Source organism: Suncus etruscus, chromosome 3 (assembly GCF_024139225.1).
Source record: "Suncus etruscus isolate mSunEtr1 chromosome 3, mSunEtr1.pri.cur, whole genome shotgun sequence".
NCBI lineage: Eukaryota > Metazoa > Chordata > Mammalia > Eulipotyphla > Soricidae > Suncus > Suncus etruscus.
Genome location: NC_064850.1, coordinates 123,168,648 through 123,184,803, shown reverse-complemented (window position 1 = coordinate 123,184,803; position 16,156 = coordinate 123,168,648). Strand labels below are relative to the sequence as shown.

General features: G+C 34.7%; 1 protein-coding gene across 1 annotated transcript; it reads right to left on the bottom strand.

The window, feature by feature from the left end:
* Positions 1–5,996: 5,996 nt before the first annotated feature.
* On the bottom strand, positions 5,997–6,490 carry LOC126004447 (small ubiquitin-related modifier 1-like). The gene has a single exon (XM_049770876.1). The coding sequence runs from the start codon at positions 6,488–6,490 to the stop codon at positions 6,020–6,022; it is 471 nt and encodes a 156-aa protein (XP_049626833.1). The 3' UTR covers positions 5,997–6,019.
* Positions 6,491–16,156: the final 9,666 nt, after the last annotated feature.

Sequence of the window (16,156 nt, the reverse complement as noted above, 5' to 3'; positions counted from 1 at the left end):
TCTAGAGGCTTTTAACCTCAGTTTGAGAGAAGACAAAAAAAAAGTTAATTGAAACATCACAACAATACAGAAATATTAAATAAAAGATCCAGTGAGCACTACAGCAATAAAGACAAGCACCACACAATAGTCTCAGTCCTGAAATCAAACCATTCCAGAGTGCAAAAAGAAAAAAAAAGATAAAATAAAATAAAATTGGAGACATCAACTTCAATATCTATACCCAAATGAAGAAGTAAAAAAAATCAATCAATCAATAAATATATATATATATGAATAAAAGGATTATTTTGTGCTTTATTTCTTCCCCCCTGAATAGCAACAGTAACTATTGGGGACATTATAGAGGGAATTCCCTTGGCCTAGGACAGGGGTCTCAAACCAATTTACCTGGGGGCCTCAGGAGGCAAAGTCAGGGTGAGGCAGGGCTGTATAAAAGATTTCACACAAAAAAAGTCCTCAAACGTCATTATTAACAGTTTTAATTATTTCTTCTGAACATGAATAGAACATTGAGTGAAGATCATGAACAGTTCTTCTGAACATGGCATCTTTTGCCTATTCCTTGTTGCCAGAGACTTGACAGAGCTTCTTCTCACAAATATGAACCACAGTTGGCTTTAGAGAGGAAGCAGTTGAGACCCTCAGTATGGCTTGAAGATGATCATCATTAAGTCTAGACCTGTACTTTTATGTATTGAAGTTCAATGTGGAGAATAACTTTTCACACAAATATGTGCTCCCAAAAAGGCACATAGTGCGCTTGAACATTCGGGGAAGCTCAGGGAAGCTGGGGGGCATTTCTCTCAAAATTTTCCCATGCATGTCTGCTTTTCCACTAATCTCCCTGTACTTGGCTTTGAGATCAGAGTTGCATTGCAGGTCAATAAGCTCCATTTGAAGCACAGGAGGGGCATCTTGTATATCAAAGGAAAAGAGGTCCACAAAATTTGGAAAGTGGCTCTGTGCTTTTTGAAGTCTGCAAATCTGTGATCAAATTCCTTCTCTGGCTTAAAAATAGCATCAACATATTTCTCACCACTGAATGGTATGCCTGCATCCACAAGTTCCTTGCATGCTGGGAAATGCCAAAGGTTTGTCTGAGAGAGCTGGGATTTACATAACACAAGTTTTATGGAGAATGCTTTCATGTTGTCATAGGCAGCACTGATAAGCTGCCCTGGGCCTTGTAACATCTTGTTTAGTACATTCAGCTTATGTGTGATGTCAACAAAAAAACTAAGTCCATGAGCCATTTGTAATCACTCAACTCAGAAACAGCATTCCCATTCTTCTCCATGAAGGCTTTCACTTCTATCAACTCAAAAAATCTTTTCAGGACATTTCCCCTGCTGACACAACGTACCTCGGTGAAATAAAGCAGATCTCCATATTCTGACTCCATTTCCTCTAAAAAAGCATGGAACCTCCTGTGCTTTAAGCCCCTAGATCTGATTTGGTTGATGCATTTCACAACAACAGACATCACATTGTCACATGGCAGGCATTTACTGCAAAGGGCCTGCTGATGGATAATGCAGTGAAGAGCAATGGCCTTCTCTACACCCTCCTCTTCAAGTTTTTTTTGAACAAGTGCCATCAGTCCATTTTTCCTCCCTGTCATCAATGGCGCTCCATCGGTTATTATTCCAACAAACCTCTTCCATGGCAAACCTGCATTCTCAATGTCATCACTCAGATTCCAAAATATCTCATTAGTGGTGGTCTGGCCATGCATTGGAATTATTGTGAGCAGCTCCTCTGTCAATCCAAAATTTCAAAACCACAGACATAAATTGTGAGCTGCGCAGTGTCTGTTATATATGTGCCCTTGTCAAGAGCAACTGAGTATGCATCAAAATATTTGGCTTTCTCACACAGTTGATGATAAATGTCACTGGACATGTCAGAAATGCGCTCTACCATAGTGTTGGCACAAAGGCTGATTTTGCTAAACTGATCTTTCTTTTCTGGACAGATAATACTTGCAGCCTGTAACATGCATTTTTTAACAAACTCTCCTTCTGTGAATGGTTTCCCTGCCTTAGCAATCATCTCACTAACCATGTAACTAGCTTCAACTTATGCAACATTCTCTTTGGTTGCTTTTTTGAAGAAATCTTGTTGCCTCATTAGACATGCTTTAAGCCTGGCAACCTGCTTGGCTCTCTCATTTCCTTAATATTTGCACATTCCTCAGCATGTTTAGTTGAATAATGGCATTTCAAGTTGTATTCCTTGTGCACTGCAACTTTCTCTGAGCAAATAAGACATGTGGGGATGCCTCGGTGCTCAACAAAGCAATACTGGGTCTCCCACTTTTCCTGAAATTGTTTGTGCTCATCTTCAGTCTTTCTCTTCACTGCAGGCTTTGATGAAGTCATGATGAAGGTATGACAAAATCTAATCTGTAATAAACTTCTCTCCCTTAGGCCTCTGATAATGCAAGGGACAGCAGGCAGGAGCAGTGGAAATGACATCTGCGCTAGGCGCAAAATATTTGTGATTATTTGCTTACCGAATATTCGCAATAAAAAATCACATTAGTAAGAAAAAAATCACCAAAAATCGCATTAAACAGTTGCATACCCCGAACGGAACTGCTCGGGGTATGTGAATGTTTAATGCAATTTTTTTCTTACTAATGCGATTTTTATTGCAATTATTTGGTAAGCGAATAATCGCAAATACTGGGATATTTGAATAACAGCCATGGGCCACAAAATGTTGTACAGAGGGCTGCAAATGGCCCGCGGGCTGCGAGTTTGAGACCCCTGGCCTAGGAGATACAGGGTTTCTCCATCCCTGAAGTATACTGTATGGGATTAACTATAGATTCCTTGCATGACCATTTATTCTCCCCTCGGTGCTTTTGTGGTATATAGAATGCATTTATTTTTAATGAAATATTTTGCATCTAGGAGATAGACTTTCCATGCAGAAGAAACAAATTTATTAAACTGGGTCCCATATTCTAAAACAGAATTATCTCATTGTTTTTTCTCTTTGAGATAAACACCTTAATCCATTAATTCATGCATACTTCTTTATAAAATGTTTAAGTCCCATAATTTTATGATTGATTGATTGATTGATTGATTCAGGGGGCACATCCAGCTGCTCTCAGGGTTTCCTTCTTGCTCTGTGCTCACTCCTGAATCTGAAGAGCATAAGCAGTGTTAGATATCAAACTGGTGGTTGCCCTCATGCACAGCAAGCACCTTAAACCCTGTCCTATCTCCCATACCTAAATTCTAGAATTTTGACATAGAATTTAAGCTTTCATTTATAAAATTTTTTTATGCCTCTATAATAGAGGTTTTTCTTACTTGGTGAGCCAAATAATGCAATGAGCACATTAGACTGGGAGGATACAGACATCTCAGAGATAATGCTAATTTTGAAGAACAGTTTGAAACCAAGATGGCATGGGTGGTATCTAAAGGAGTCACGTTCTTCTAAGCCACTCTTACTTGTGCTATGTTATAATTGCTGGTGGTGTAGGTGGAGAATATAATATGCATATGTTTGTACCATAGCTATATCAATATCTTACTATAGCAGATAATATCACTCAATATAATTGAATCCATAATTTTGTTATCTTTCTAGTTTGTTTCACTTAACATATTAAAAGGAATCACAAATATTTTTGAAGCTTTCATGATAGAACTTGAAACAGTCCCCCACTCTACTTCCAATTTTTATTTTATTTATTTATTTATTTATTTATTTATTTATTTATAATTATCTATTCACCAGTTAGCATAGCAACACAGATAAAATTTAATAACAAGATTGTATTATCTGACCTGTGATTATGGCTCAGTGGTAGCCCAAATACCTTTAATATGAGAAACAAAAAAAATCACTGTCAGTTTTAGTAATGAATATATACACAGTTTATACATTTCTCATTCTGTCTTCCTGTTAAAATAATTCTATATGTTACTAATCTTTGTATTTAGTAAAAATAGTATCCTGTTGAAAAGTATGTAAAAAATGGAAGAAGTATCATATGCAGTTGATCCTATAAATCGATGGCCATAAATTTAAAGTCATTCTAAGATATTATACTTTATAAAATTAAAATTAAATTTTTCAAAAATTCAAAGGAGTAGTACAGTTGGTAGAGTTTGTCTTCCACATGGCTGACTCAGATATTATGCCTGGCATCTTGTAAGATTCACTCTCCCCTCAGAAAAAATTCCTGAGTGAAGATCTGGGAATAATACCAGAGCACTGTGGAGAATGCCCCCCCAAAACAAAACAAAATGTAATTTTCCAAAAGTGAGAAATTAAATAATTTTTAAGAACAAGAAATATATCCAGTAAATTTTATCTCTCCTGAAAGATATGGATGTGAATTTCATCACAATATAGCCAGGATAAAGTCACTGGGCTTCTCTGTGATAATTATTTTCTCTGTGCTGGGATTAACATCATACTGCTGGCATTGTGTGACCATCATGGTCTGCTTCCATTATCCGTCAAGGCAAAGCAGTAACAGAGAGAGGGGATGAGATAAAGAACTTTTGCTGGAGGATTGGGAGATAATGAACTCATATCTTAAAACAAATCAATCAATCAATCAAAATATTACCCTGCAGTGAGCAGAAGGACAGCATATTTTTAGCAAATGCAGGTTACAGGCTAGAAGTGAGTTTTTTTCCTTCCTCTGCTCAGTGGCATCACCATACAAGATGGTGGCACATGAGTTCAGTCTCCACAGGATTTTGGCAACAGACTTCAGGAAAAGACAAGAGAAGGTTAATCTCAACAAATGCCACTCAAATGCCACTGCCCAGAAGGTTCAAACATAGGTTCAAAATCTTCCCTTTGGTTTTCTTTGAATTTAGCTTTTAATTTTTGCAGGGAGGTTTCAGCAGCAGCTGTGAGAATTGCATTGTAAAACCTGTTGACTTTGAATGCTATTGTTCTATTTAGTTTTCAGTTCATTAAGTATTTCTCCAACAGCAAGTACATTAAGTAATTCTCCAACTGTTGTTTTGGGGCTTCCTAGGTTCAATCAGCCTCAACAGTCTCCAAAACTTAGAGACCTCTCAGACATTCGTACAATCCATTAAAGGACTATTGTCTGCCATACTCTCCTCCAGACTATATTATCTGTGTTTTGAATATCTATTACCCAGCACATATGATATTCTTGGTTTATTTTGCTTTCTGTTATTTTTTTTGCTGCTGTTGTTTTTTTTAGTAATATGCAAGTATTTCTTTCTTTCTTTTTTTTTTAACAAATATTTGTTTATTTTAATGAAGCTGGTACAATGTCCATTTAAATCCCATCTCCCAGGCCAGAAAGTACAAACAAAATCAAAAAAGAGCAGTGTTCAGTTGTATATACTTCTATATGAATAGCTTTAACTGCTAATAAAAGAAATTTGGGGGGATCTTCTGAAAAGATTTTTTCTCATTAATCTTAAAATGCTTTCTCCAGTGAAACCATCTTTGAAATTAGTCATGACTTTCATCACAGCTGTCATTTATTTCGTTTCCAATCTGATCTTCTTCCTCTTCTTTTTTTTTTTTTTTTTTGGTCCATACCCTCAGATTTTAAAAGTAGCTTCAAGTTAAGGAAAGATCATTTTCCACAGTTCAGTTCTGAAAAACTTCCATCTCCCACTGAAAGTCATAGTCCAGGAGTGAAGCGATCACATGCTAGAACATCAGGGCCAATTGGAAAGTCATTACGGACACTCGCATTGGTCGGTCCTATTTACCACAAGTCTGAAAATGCACAGTCCCTGCAAAAGGTGGCCACTCTGTGCACACGTCATTTCTAAAAGGAGAGCAATGTCAAGGGGCTGAGGTCTGATCACCAAAAATCAGCACAATGAAAACAAATGATAATGAATAATGGGCACTAGAATTCAAATTACCAGATGTTTTAAAGAGACTGGGTGCCTGTTCTCAATCTTTTTTGAACACCACATTACAAAAGAACTATTTTTTAAAAATAGAAAAGGATTGAGGATAAAGAAAAAAATAAAAAGAATATCTAAATCCTTGAGTGACCCCCTGTTTGTTCCTGATAAACTTCAATCACATCTTCTTCCTCCACTCCCAGTTCTTTTGGAGTGTGGTTACCAGCAATTCTCTGACCTTCAAAGAGAAACCTGAGTGAATTCATTGAAACTCCCTGTCTTTGACAGTAAGATTCTTTAAGTTTCTTGAGATGTGTGGTCATTTTCACTTTAAAATGAATCTCACTGCTATCCTGTCCAATAACTTTGAGTTTTATGTATTCTCCTTCCTTCTTATCTACCAAGTCCTCAGTTGAAGGTTTTGCCTCCTGAACCGACCTGGTGGCGCTGGCTCCCCGGGCTGTCCGCACGGCCTCGGCCTCAGGCAGGCAGGACCTCGCTGTGGCTCCACTCCGCAGCGCAGACCATCTGCAGCCACAGCACAATACGGCGGCCGCAAGTATTTCTTTTATTCCACCAAGAATGTTGTTGTAGGTTGGCTGCATATAGAATCTGTCCTACTCTTCAAACAGGCATTAGGAAATATTGAATATTGAATGATGCTCTCTGCTGATCTTCATTAAGGAAGGAGGTTATAGAATCATAAACTATCAGGTTTTCATCACCATCCTACACAATGTTATTAAAATTATATTCTGTATTTAAAAGCAGCACTCTTGATTAGACACTTTACTTATAAAAGGTGTTTCCATCAGCATCTCATATGATTAATAGGCCAAATCAAATGCAATATAAGTAATTTGCATCCATGCCATAAATATTTTTAGATTATCATCTCCATAGGTAGGAGCAACATATTTCCAAGAATAAATATGAGGGGCTGGAACAAAGCAGATAGGTATTTTGCCCTCAATGTGACTTACTAGGTTTTATACTCTGCACTCACTATGGTCCCATGTCCATCAGGAGTGGTTCTTATTATAGAGTCAGAAATAATAAATGGGCACATTTAGATCACTTCTGCTCCCCTCCCCACACACAAAGGAAAAAATAAAACAGAAATTTTAAAAATAAAGGCACTCAGTAAACCTGGCTTGAGTTTCCTAAAAACAGAAGTAGATCATTTATAATTGTAAGTCCTACCATATATATTTTTTTATTTTTAAAAACTTAAGGAAGCAGAAGAAAAAATAAAGTGATGAAAAGCAAAGTTAAATAAGAGAGAGATTGGCAGCCAGGCCCCCTGTTCCATTGCAGCTCGTAACTCTTAGAATATGTTTAATGCATTTGAAAAATTCATTTATTCTTTGAAGATACTGGATACTAAGCAAATAACTCTTTTTGTCTAAAAAATAACTATAATGTGAAAGAGTTATTACCACTTGAAAAGGTATTTAATTATTGTAAGAATGAGTTCAAAAACTGCTGGAAGCCACATCAAAAAGCCATTTTACGTCTTAAGCTGCACTTATACTGTCATCAAACAAATGATTATAATATACAATTTTCATTAGGCTCCAGAGGCAACACAATATTTATTGAACAAGGCAGAGAAAACTGATATTTTTTTCCTCTAAAATATTCTGAAAAATGAATTTTTAAGCTAAAGTATTGGGGAACTTTAAAAGAAATCATAGATTATTAAAATAAATCTGTTTCCTAAAATTCATCTAAACTCTTTCAGACTTTCCAAACTCATTTTCAATGTCCTTTTGGACTTTATAATAAATAACTGTTGTATTTTAACTCCTTATTTCATTAGATAGCAACATTATATAATGTAATATGATTTACTTTGGAATAACATATATGCCCTAATTATGTTTTTCCTATACAATCCTATTACTAAAAGAAGGAGAAAATCCAGGTAAATAAATAGGACTGGCTAAATGAGAACTTAAAACAGAAGGTTCTAACTTGCTTTATTTTAACAAGACTGTCATGTGCCAAGTGTTACTTACAATCACCCTAATGTAGAGAATTACTTGTATTCTGCGATTACTAAAAAAGTATATTCATTTTTACAGGTCTTGGATTTTTACAATTCTGGTTGTTAAAATCAAAGGACAAATCTCACCTATTAAGATAGAAACCAGGAAACATGAGGCTGTTAAGTGGAATGACAGGGAGAATGAATGGAATATGATTTCCAAGAGAATAGGAAGATTAATGTGATTTTCCATGTACAAAAGTTAAATCACTTGAAAGACTGGCATGCAGAGCCTGTGTATTTGTTCTCAGATGCCTGTGCAGGTTGGACAATAATCAATAAAGTTTACAGATATCAGACCTAATTCAGAACATGGACATTTTTTCCCAACTAATAGTGTTGTCCATCCATGCAATACACTGCACCAGGAGGTACTCTAATTCTCTTCAGTAGAGTTATCCAAGCAAAGCCGAAATGAGCATCTGTCAGAAATGGAATAAAAGGCATTTTTCATTGAGTGGGAGCTGAACTCAATGTCCTGTTGAGTCCTTTTCAACCATTAACAGTTTGTGATTTCATAATCATTATCAAAATTGAAAATAATTACTCTGGCCACAACAAACTTTAAACTATCTTTGGAAAAGCCAAAATGGAACTGACTTATTTATATATTAGTTGTGAATCAGAACAGGGGTTGGTAGATATTTTTTCCTGTAATTGATGGGGAGGAAATGTTTTGGTTCTTTGTTAATTCTACTCAAATTGTTGTTGGAAAGAAACTTTGGAAAATAGTTAAGACATGGTGTCAATAGGCACCTTTGTGCTCCAATAAATCTCTAGATGCTACCATGAGCACAAAGATTGGTTCCAAAGGTAATGTCAACCCAAAGTTGATAGCAAACTGATTAAGTGTCTAATATCTCTACTTACAATCTTAGTTTTTTTTTGTTTTAATGATTTCTTTTTTTTTTTTTTTTTTGGTTTTTTTTGGGCCACACCCGGTAACGCTCAGGGGTTACTCCTGGCTATGTGCTCAGAAGTTGCTCCTGGCTTGGGGGACCATATGGGACACCAGGGGATCGAACCGCGGTCCGTCCAAGGCTAGCGCAGGCAAGGCAGGCACCTTACCTTTAGTGCCACCGCCCGGCCCCTACAATCTTAGTTTTAATCTTGTCTTTTACTTTCTAACATTTTGGCTTATCTGACATGATAATTTTTTTTTTTTTTTGCTTAAAAATTGTATTTTTCAGGAGCAATATCGGAGCAATAGCACAGTGGCAGGGAGTTAGCCTTGCACGCAGATGATCCTGGACTGACCTGGGTTCAACCCCCTTCATCACATATAGTCCCCTGCCAGGAGCAATTTCTGAGCTCGGAGCCATGAGTAGCCTCTGAGCACTGCTAGGTGTAACCCAAAAACAAATGAAAACAACAAGAACAACAACAACAACAACTTTTTCCACTAGGTGTCTCACATTTTCTCTAGCACTAATAATAATTTATGCTGGTGAGCTAATATTTATCTCTTACAATTTATTTCTAAATTCTGTACTTTTCTTCACCTACTGCTGCCTTTTATTCATGAATAAATAGTCTACACACTATTGATTTCAATAAATTCACAGTCTTACATTCAGTTGAGCAAATGAATCTTAGTCACTAGTATAACATAATTCAGCGTTCGGAGACCCAGGTTGTGTCTAATGGACACAGCCAGAGGAGCTCAACATCTGGAGCCACATTAAAATATCTGGAAAAAAAAAAAAAAAAAAAAAAAACAGCAGGCATGGAGAGCAATGCCACGTCCGGATCAACTGACACAGAACTCAGATCCAGATGCGTGTAGTCCGCTGAAATGGGGCAGAGATGCAGGGTTCTAGTTCGTCTTACTCTGTCAATACCAAGTCAATAAGATCTCTGATATTTCCTTTCTAGAAAGACACAAAATGATGGCCGCCCTTTAGGCTTTCACAAGCACCATTACTTCTGTGTTGCCTTGGAGATTTTGAGAAGATAAGAGTATTGAAAGAATTGATTTATATTTGAAAAAAAAATGGTTTTCTGATATTATGACAGCGTTTATGAACAATTTTCTTCAACAATGTTATCATTTGGAAGAACAGTACAGTTGCCTTGAAATGGTATCCAACCTTGATATTTGCATTATAACTTTACACTTTCTTTGATATAAGTAGAGAACCCATCTCTCAAATATGTGGTTGAGTTTACTCATGCAGTGATTATTTACTTGCTTAATTGCCTCTATTTCAAAGTGATCTGTCTTCATTTTAAAGGCATATTGCCTATGCATTTACAAAGGCATACTTTTTGTGTTGTGTTGTATGATTTGTTTACTATGAATGTCTCTGAGCATGTGTGTCAGTGTAACTCAATTAATTTGTGAAAAAGAAGTATCCCAAACTATCAATGAAAACAGAGCACTCTATAAATTTACTTTTCTAGAGAGTAGGCAATCAATCAGTGTTGTTAACATGTAAATATTCAATGAATTAATGAATAGACTGCATTCGATTAGGAATAATTTTACTATCATATACTTTGACAATTACTATAGAAATTATGAAAATACTCATTTTGTTGCCTCTGTTTAAAGCATGATTGTGAAGATATATTTATAAATATGCATTATGAACAAATTTTTAAGGTTTTGTCTTATGTTCAGAAAATAAAAAATAATATAGTTCAGTTGGTACCCATTGTTACATAATTAAGCATATGGAATTATATAGTAATATCATAGTTTTGACTCTTGGTTTTCTAACTATAATTATCTTTAAATTTCTTCTGAAACCCTATTTTAATGTACACATGTTTCTTGAACTATCCAGTTTATCTCTACTGTGTATATTTGAACATGTTGAATTAATTTAATTTGGTGCATTGATAAAGGTGAGCCCTTTTAGGCTTCAGGTGCAATTTTATGATATTGTACAACAAACCTATGCTTCCACTCTAATGCTAGTAGAACATTGCTTAGAGGAAAAAGAATATTAACATGAGCTCATAAAATGAGGTAAGATTTGGCATTGGTCTTTTTCTGAGGATAATAAGAACTGCTTTCATATTGGATAACAATAGAGATGATAGAACTTTGAGAGATTAGTTATATTTGAGAGAAATCATTACATTGTGATGTAAATCAAAAAAATTGAGCATGGGTTTTATTTAATCCTCACAACTCAGCAGGAGTTGAATTCACTCACCCATTTTATGTATAATTTCTAACATAATTAATTAAAAGTTACAAAAATATACACAAAAGTATACAAGTAGAGGGGAAAGAGATAGAACTCAAAACATCATTTTATTTTATTGTTTTAATGATTTACCTTCTTAGTATGATTTAACTTTAATATGATTTACCTTACTTCAATATGATATCCCCAAATCTGCTGTTAATACAATCACAGTGCCCTCCTACCTCCATCAATCTAAACCCTTGATCTAAAATAATTATAATTGTATCACTCTTCAACACTGTTTATAATCTTTGTTAGAGTTACATAAGAATTAAGCTTTTTCTGAGTTAGAGAAAGAATTCTACCAGTGCTGATGTTTTGAGATTAAGCAGTCTGTTCTCTTCCTTGTTACATTTTTGGATGTACCATACCTTTTTTTTTTTTTAAATTCTGCACATTCAATCTTCTCTACAAATATAAACAAAAAATATTAAAGGACCCACAATTAGTAGCCTCTTCCTTCTGTCCTGTAAGATTCTGGTTTTTAACTTTCATTATTTCCCACAAGTAAATAATAGGGTATCAGGTAGGTTGAGAGGAAACCAAAATAATTTCACAAGAATAAAAAGTCTAAATGCACTTAGGAAAGTTTGTTTGCACTTCAATATAAAGAGCAATAAAATAAAAATAAAATTATCTTAAGTTTAATGTTTAAATAATTTTATAAAAGAACTTTAAATATGTATTTTCACATAAAATTATTAAACATTTTAAAATCTCCATCAATGCAACTTACAATATTTAACCTTCAAGATATAAACTAGATTAGTTGGAGTTACGACTTCCACGTCATGTATAAATATATAAATAAAAATATAAACTGGAAAAAAAGAAATTTTGAGCATGATACTTATTTAATGTGAACCAAAATTCTATAAAATATAATATTTATTAAATAATTTAAGTCCAAATCAACATAGAATAATTCACCTACTTCTATATAGTAGACTAATTCATTCTAGTTAATATCTCAAGTACTATAAGCTAATGAAAACAATGAGTGATGGCAAAGAAAAGGTTTAACTGGAAGAATTGGCATGCCTAGTAAGCAGAGAAATAAAGTTCATATACTGTCTTCATTCTTAAAAGCGACTTTAAGAGTTGGAAAGAATTGTTCAAGTGTTAAGATATTTGGTTTACTCATAACCAATCCTAATGTACCTCTGAAATTACCTATAGTTTTCTGAATAGCAAAAGGACAGTTTCTTGAGCACAGAACCAGGAGTAAATCTAAGAATCACCAGGTAACTCAATATCTTTATTCCCTACTGTCCCCCAAAGGCATTTCATTTATCAACTAAACTATCCTGCCACTCTGGTAGCAGTAAAGCTATCTTTATTACATTTATATGTTTAAATAGGCATATTTTATGAATTTAGTTACATCAAATTTCAATATTTAAAATAGTAAAAATAGTACTAAAGGATTAGTTTCCTATGTTTTTAAATAATTTTAAAGTAATGTATTCTTTTAAACTTTTCCATTAGGATAACAAAGAGAGATGATGCAAAATTGTTGAAAAGTAGTGATTTTAATCATCCTATATTACTGTGTCACAATCATGAATTTTGAGTTACAGTACATAGGTTTGAGTTTCATCTTTTTCCTTCCAATCCCTATGATTATAATATTTATTTTCTTCAAAAGAGAATAACTAGCTTTTCAAAATAATGAAAATCATTAAATTCAATGGATGATTAGAATAAAATACAATCTAAAATAGAACAAAGAATATTTAACAATTAAAGATTTCAACCATATCTTCTATATGCTAAAAGTAATTCTGGAGTAAAAAAATGTCATTGAAGTAGAATTACTTTAACTAGGATATTTATGACACATTTTAGTAGTTTAAGATGTATAGACTATTATAAAAGTCAAAATATAATTATCATTTTTACACATTTTTGGAAAAAAATTTTGGGGGGTTTCTAGATCACACCTGGTGATGCTCAGGGGTAACTCCTGGCTATGTGCTCAGAAATCACTCCTGGCTTGGGAGACCATATGAGATGCTAGGGGATCAAACCGAGGTCTCTCCTAGGTCAGCTGCGTGCAAGGCAAATGTCATACCACTGCGCCACTACTTCAGTCCCATAAAATATTGTTAATTATATTAAATATTGGTGGAAATATTAGATAGTCAAATGAAAAAATCTGTATATATTAAAATAATAAGAAATTGCTACCAATGTAATTAAAAAGAGTGAAATAACACATTTTCTGAAAATTATAACATAAAAGTGAAATATAATATGAAAGACAAAAGCAAGAGATTTTGGAAAATAATTAATAAGATCACATTTGTGGGGGGGCGGAGAGATAGCATGGAGGTAAGGTGTTTGCTTTTCATGCAGAAGGTCAGTGGTTGGAATCCTGGCATCCCATATGGTCCCCCAAGCCTGCCAGGAGCAATTTCTGAGCATGGAGCCAGAAATAACCCCTGAGTGCTGCCGGGTGTGACCCAAAAACTAAAAAAAAAAAAAAATCACATTTGTACTTACAAAGGAAAAATTGATCAATATGATCATAACTTAAATACAAATAAGTGGAAATAAAGATAGGTAAACTATCCTCAGAAATTTCTAAATTAGAGTTATCCCTTTATAAATAAATGTTTCATTTTTTTAATTTAAATATCTAACAAGTTGTCACTCAGCCAGTTAAATCACGTCTTGTCGGATCTCAAAATATTGGTTTGAATATTGGTTAGAATAGATAAGAAAAACATGTATTAAAAATAAAGGGGCTGGAGAGATAGCACGGAGGTAAAGCATTTGCCTTGCATGAAGAAAAACGGTGGTTCGAATCCCGGCATCCCATATGGTCCCCCGAGCCTGCCAGGTGCGATTTCTGAGCATAGAGCCAGGGGTAATCCCTGAGCACTGCCGGGTGTGACCCAAAAACCAAAAAAAAAATTTTTTTTCACAAAATAGATAAATTGGGGTCGGAAAGATAGCACAGCGGTAGGGCATTTGCCCCACATGTAGAAGGACGGTAGTTCAAATCCTAGCATCCCAGTTGGTCCCCTGAGCCTGCCAGGAGAAATTTCTGAGCACAGAGCCAGGAGTAACCCCTGAGCGTTGCTAGGAGTAACCCAAAAACAAAACAAAACAAAAAACAAAAATAGATATATTTTTAATTGTCTGGAGGGAAAGCGCTCTGGTTATGCTCAAGGGTCATTCCTGGGAATGCCAGTAAACTGGGCTGACAATTCATGGTGATAGACTGTGGTTGCTATGCTATGAAAACTCTCAGGTGATGGGGGTTAAATGGGCCACTCCAGGGGCTCTGTGGGTTCCCAGCTACACATCAAAGTAGGCAGGAACAACCAGAGGGCCAATTTCTGAAGTTTGAGGGAGCCATAGAATCATTCCTGAAGCACAGAGACAGCCAGAGGCTCATCCCCTGCAGTGATGGAGGCATGGGATCTCAGTCAAAAACCAGCCAAACCAAGGTCAGCTGTATGTGGGGCTCACATGTCTCGTAATGCTGCATTATGTCTAAGGCAGATCATACATTTTCATACTGATTTTTTGCTATGTAACATTCCTTATAATGAGAAACTAAGAAATATCAGAATATTTCTTATAATAATTATACCTGGCGATAGTGCAAATGGACCCTTAAAAACAATAGGTATTGTGCAAGGCTGTAGAAATGGACATATAACTAAAACATGATCTGTCCTCTCCCAGGGTCACATTCTGAGATCATATATAAATTTAATAAAAAAAAAACAGTTATAGGGGCTAGAGTGATATTATAAAGGGTAGGGTGTTTGCCTAGAAAGTGGTCAACTAGGGTCATATCTCCAGCATCCCTTTGACTCCCTGAACCTTGTCAGTGTGATCCTTGCACTCAGGGTCAGGAGTGATATCTGAGCAACACCTGGTGTGACCCCAAAAAGCAAAACAAAAAAATAGATTTTAGTTCTATTTTATGCCGTGTATACTTATAAAATATCACAAGAATATATTAATATATTAGTTTTACTATCATCATAAAATAAATAAGCATTCATAATAATATTATGCATACTTATATGCTCATAACTATTCATAAATACTCTATAATAGTCATTAAGTAAAACAGTTATGTCTACAATTTAAAAAAATGTGTGTACAAACTATTCCAGATTACTAATTACTGTATTTTCTCTCTATATGACACACCTGATTATAAAACGCACATAGTTTTTAGATGCTCTCCTCCTATACTCAGGCTTCAGTTCCAGGCACATTGGCTCCATAAGATGCACTTTTGGAGAGGAAAAATGCATTTTATGGTACGAAAAATAAGATAAACTACAACCCAATACTTTATACTATACTAACAAAATTGTAAAAAAATATATATAAAGTATATTTTTAACATACTGATTGTATAAGTTTGAAAAGTAAAACCAAATCTGTCAACAATGAGTTCTTGCTAAAAGGTTAAATAAATTGTAGTGGCATTGAAATAAAATGGTTGAAAACTCTTAAAGGTCATCTTTTAATATACTCATACTTATTTACTAAGTATCACTTATTAGAGAAGATAGCATAAGGAACATTTCTATAGATTGGAATGTTCCATAAATATTAAGATATATAGAGAAAAGATATGGCACTATGAAATATATAAATTATTATTTAATATTCAATATAAATATTTAATATTCAAAGATCATTTATATCTTATCTCATAAGTAGTATATAAGTAAAGTACCATTTTAAATACATGGTATATTAACACAATTTACATTTATAAAAATATTAATATAAAGTTACTTATTTTTTTTGGCTTTTGAGCCACATGTGGTAGCACTCAGGGGTTACTCCTGGCTCTGAGCTGAGAAATTGCTCCTGGCAGGCTCAGGGGACCACAGGGTATGCTGGGAATCAAACCATTAGTTCTCGGTTGGCCTGGGTCTACCAAGTGCAAGGCAAAAGTCCTACAATTGTGCTATCACTCCAGTTCCTAAAGTTGCATTTCTTAACACATATACACAAAAACACTCACTTTCTACAATCCT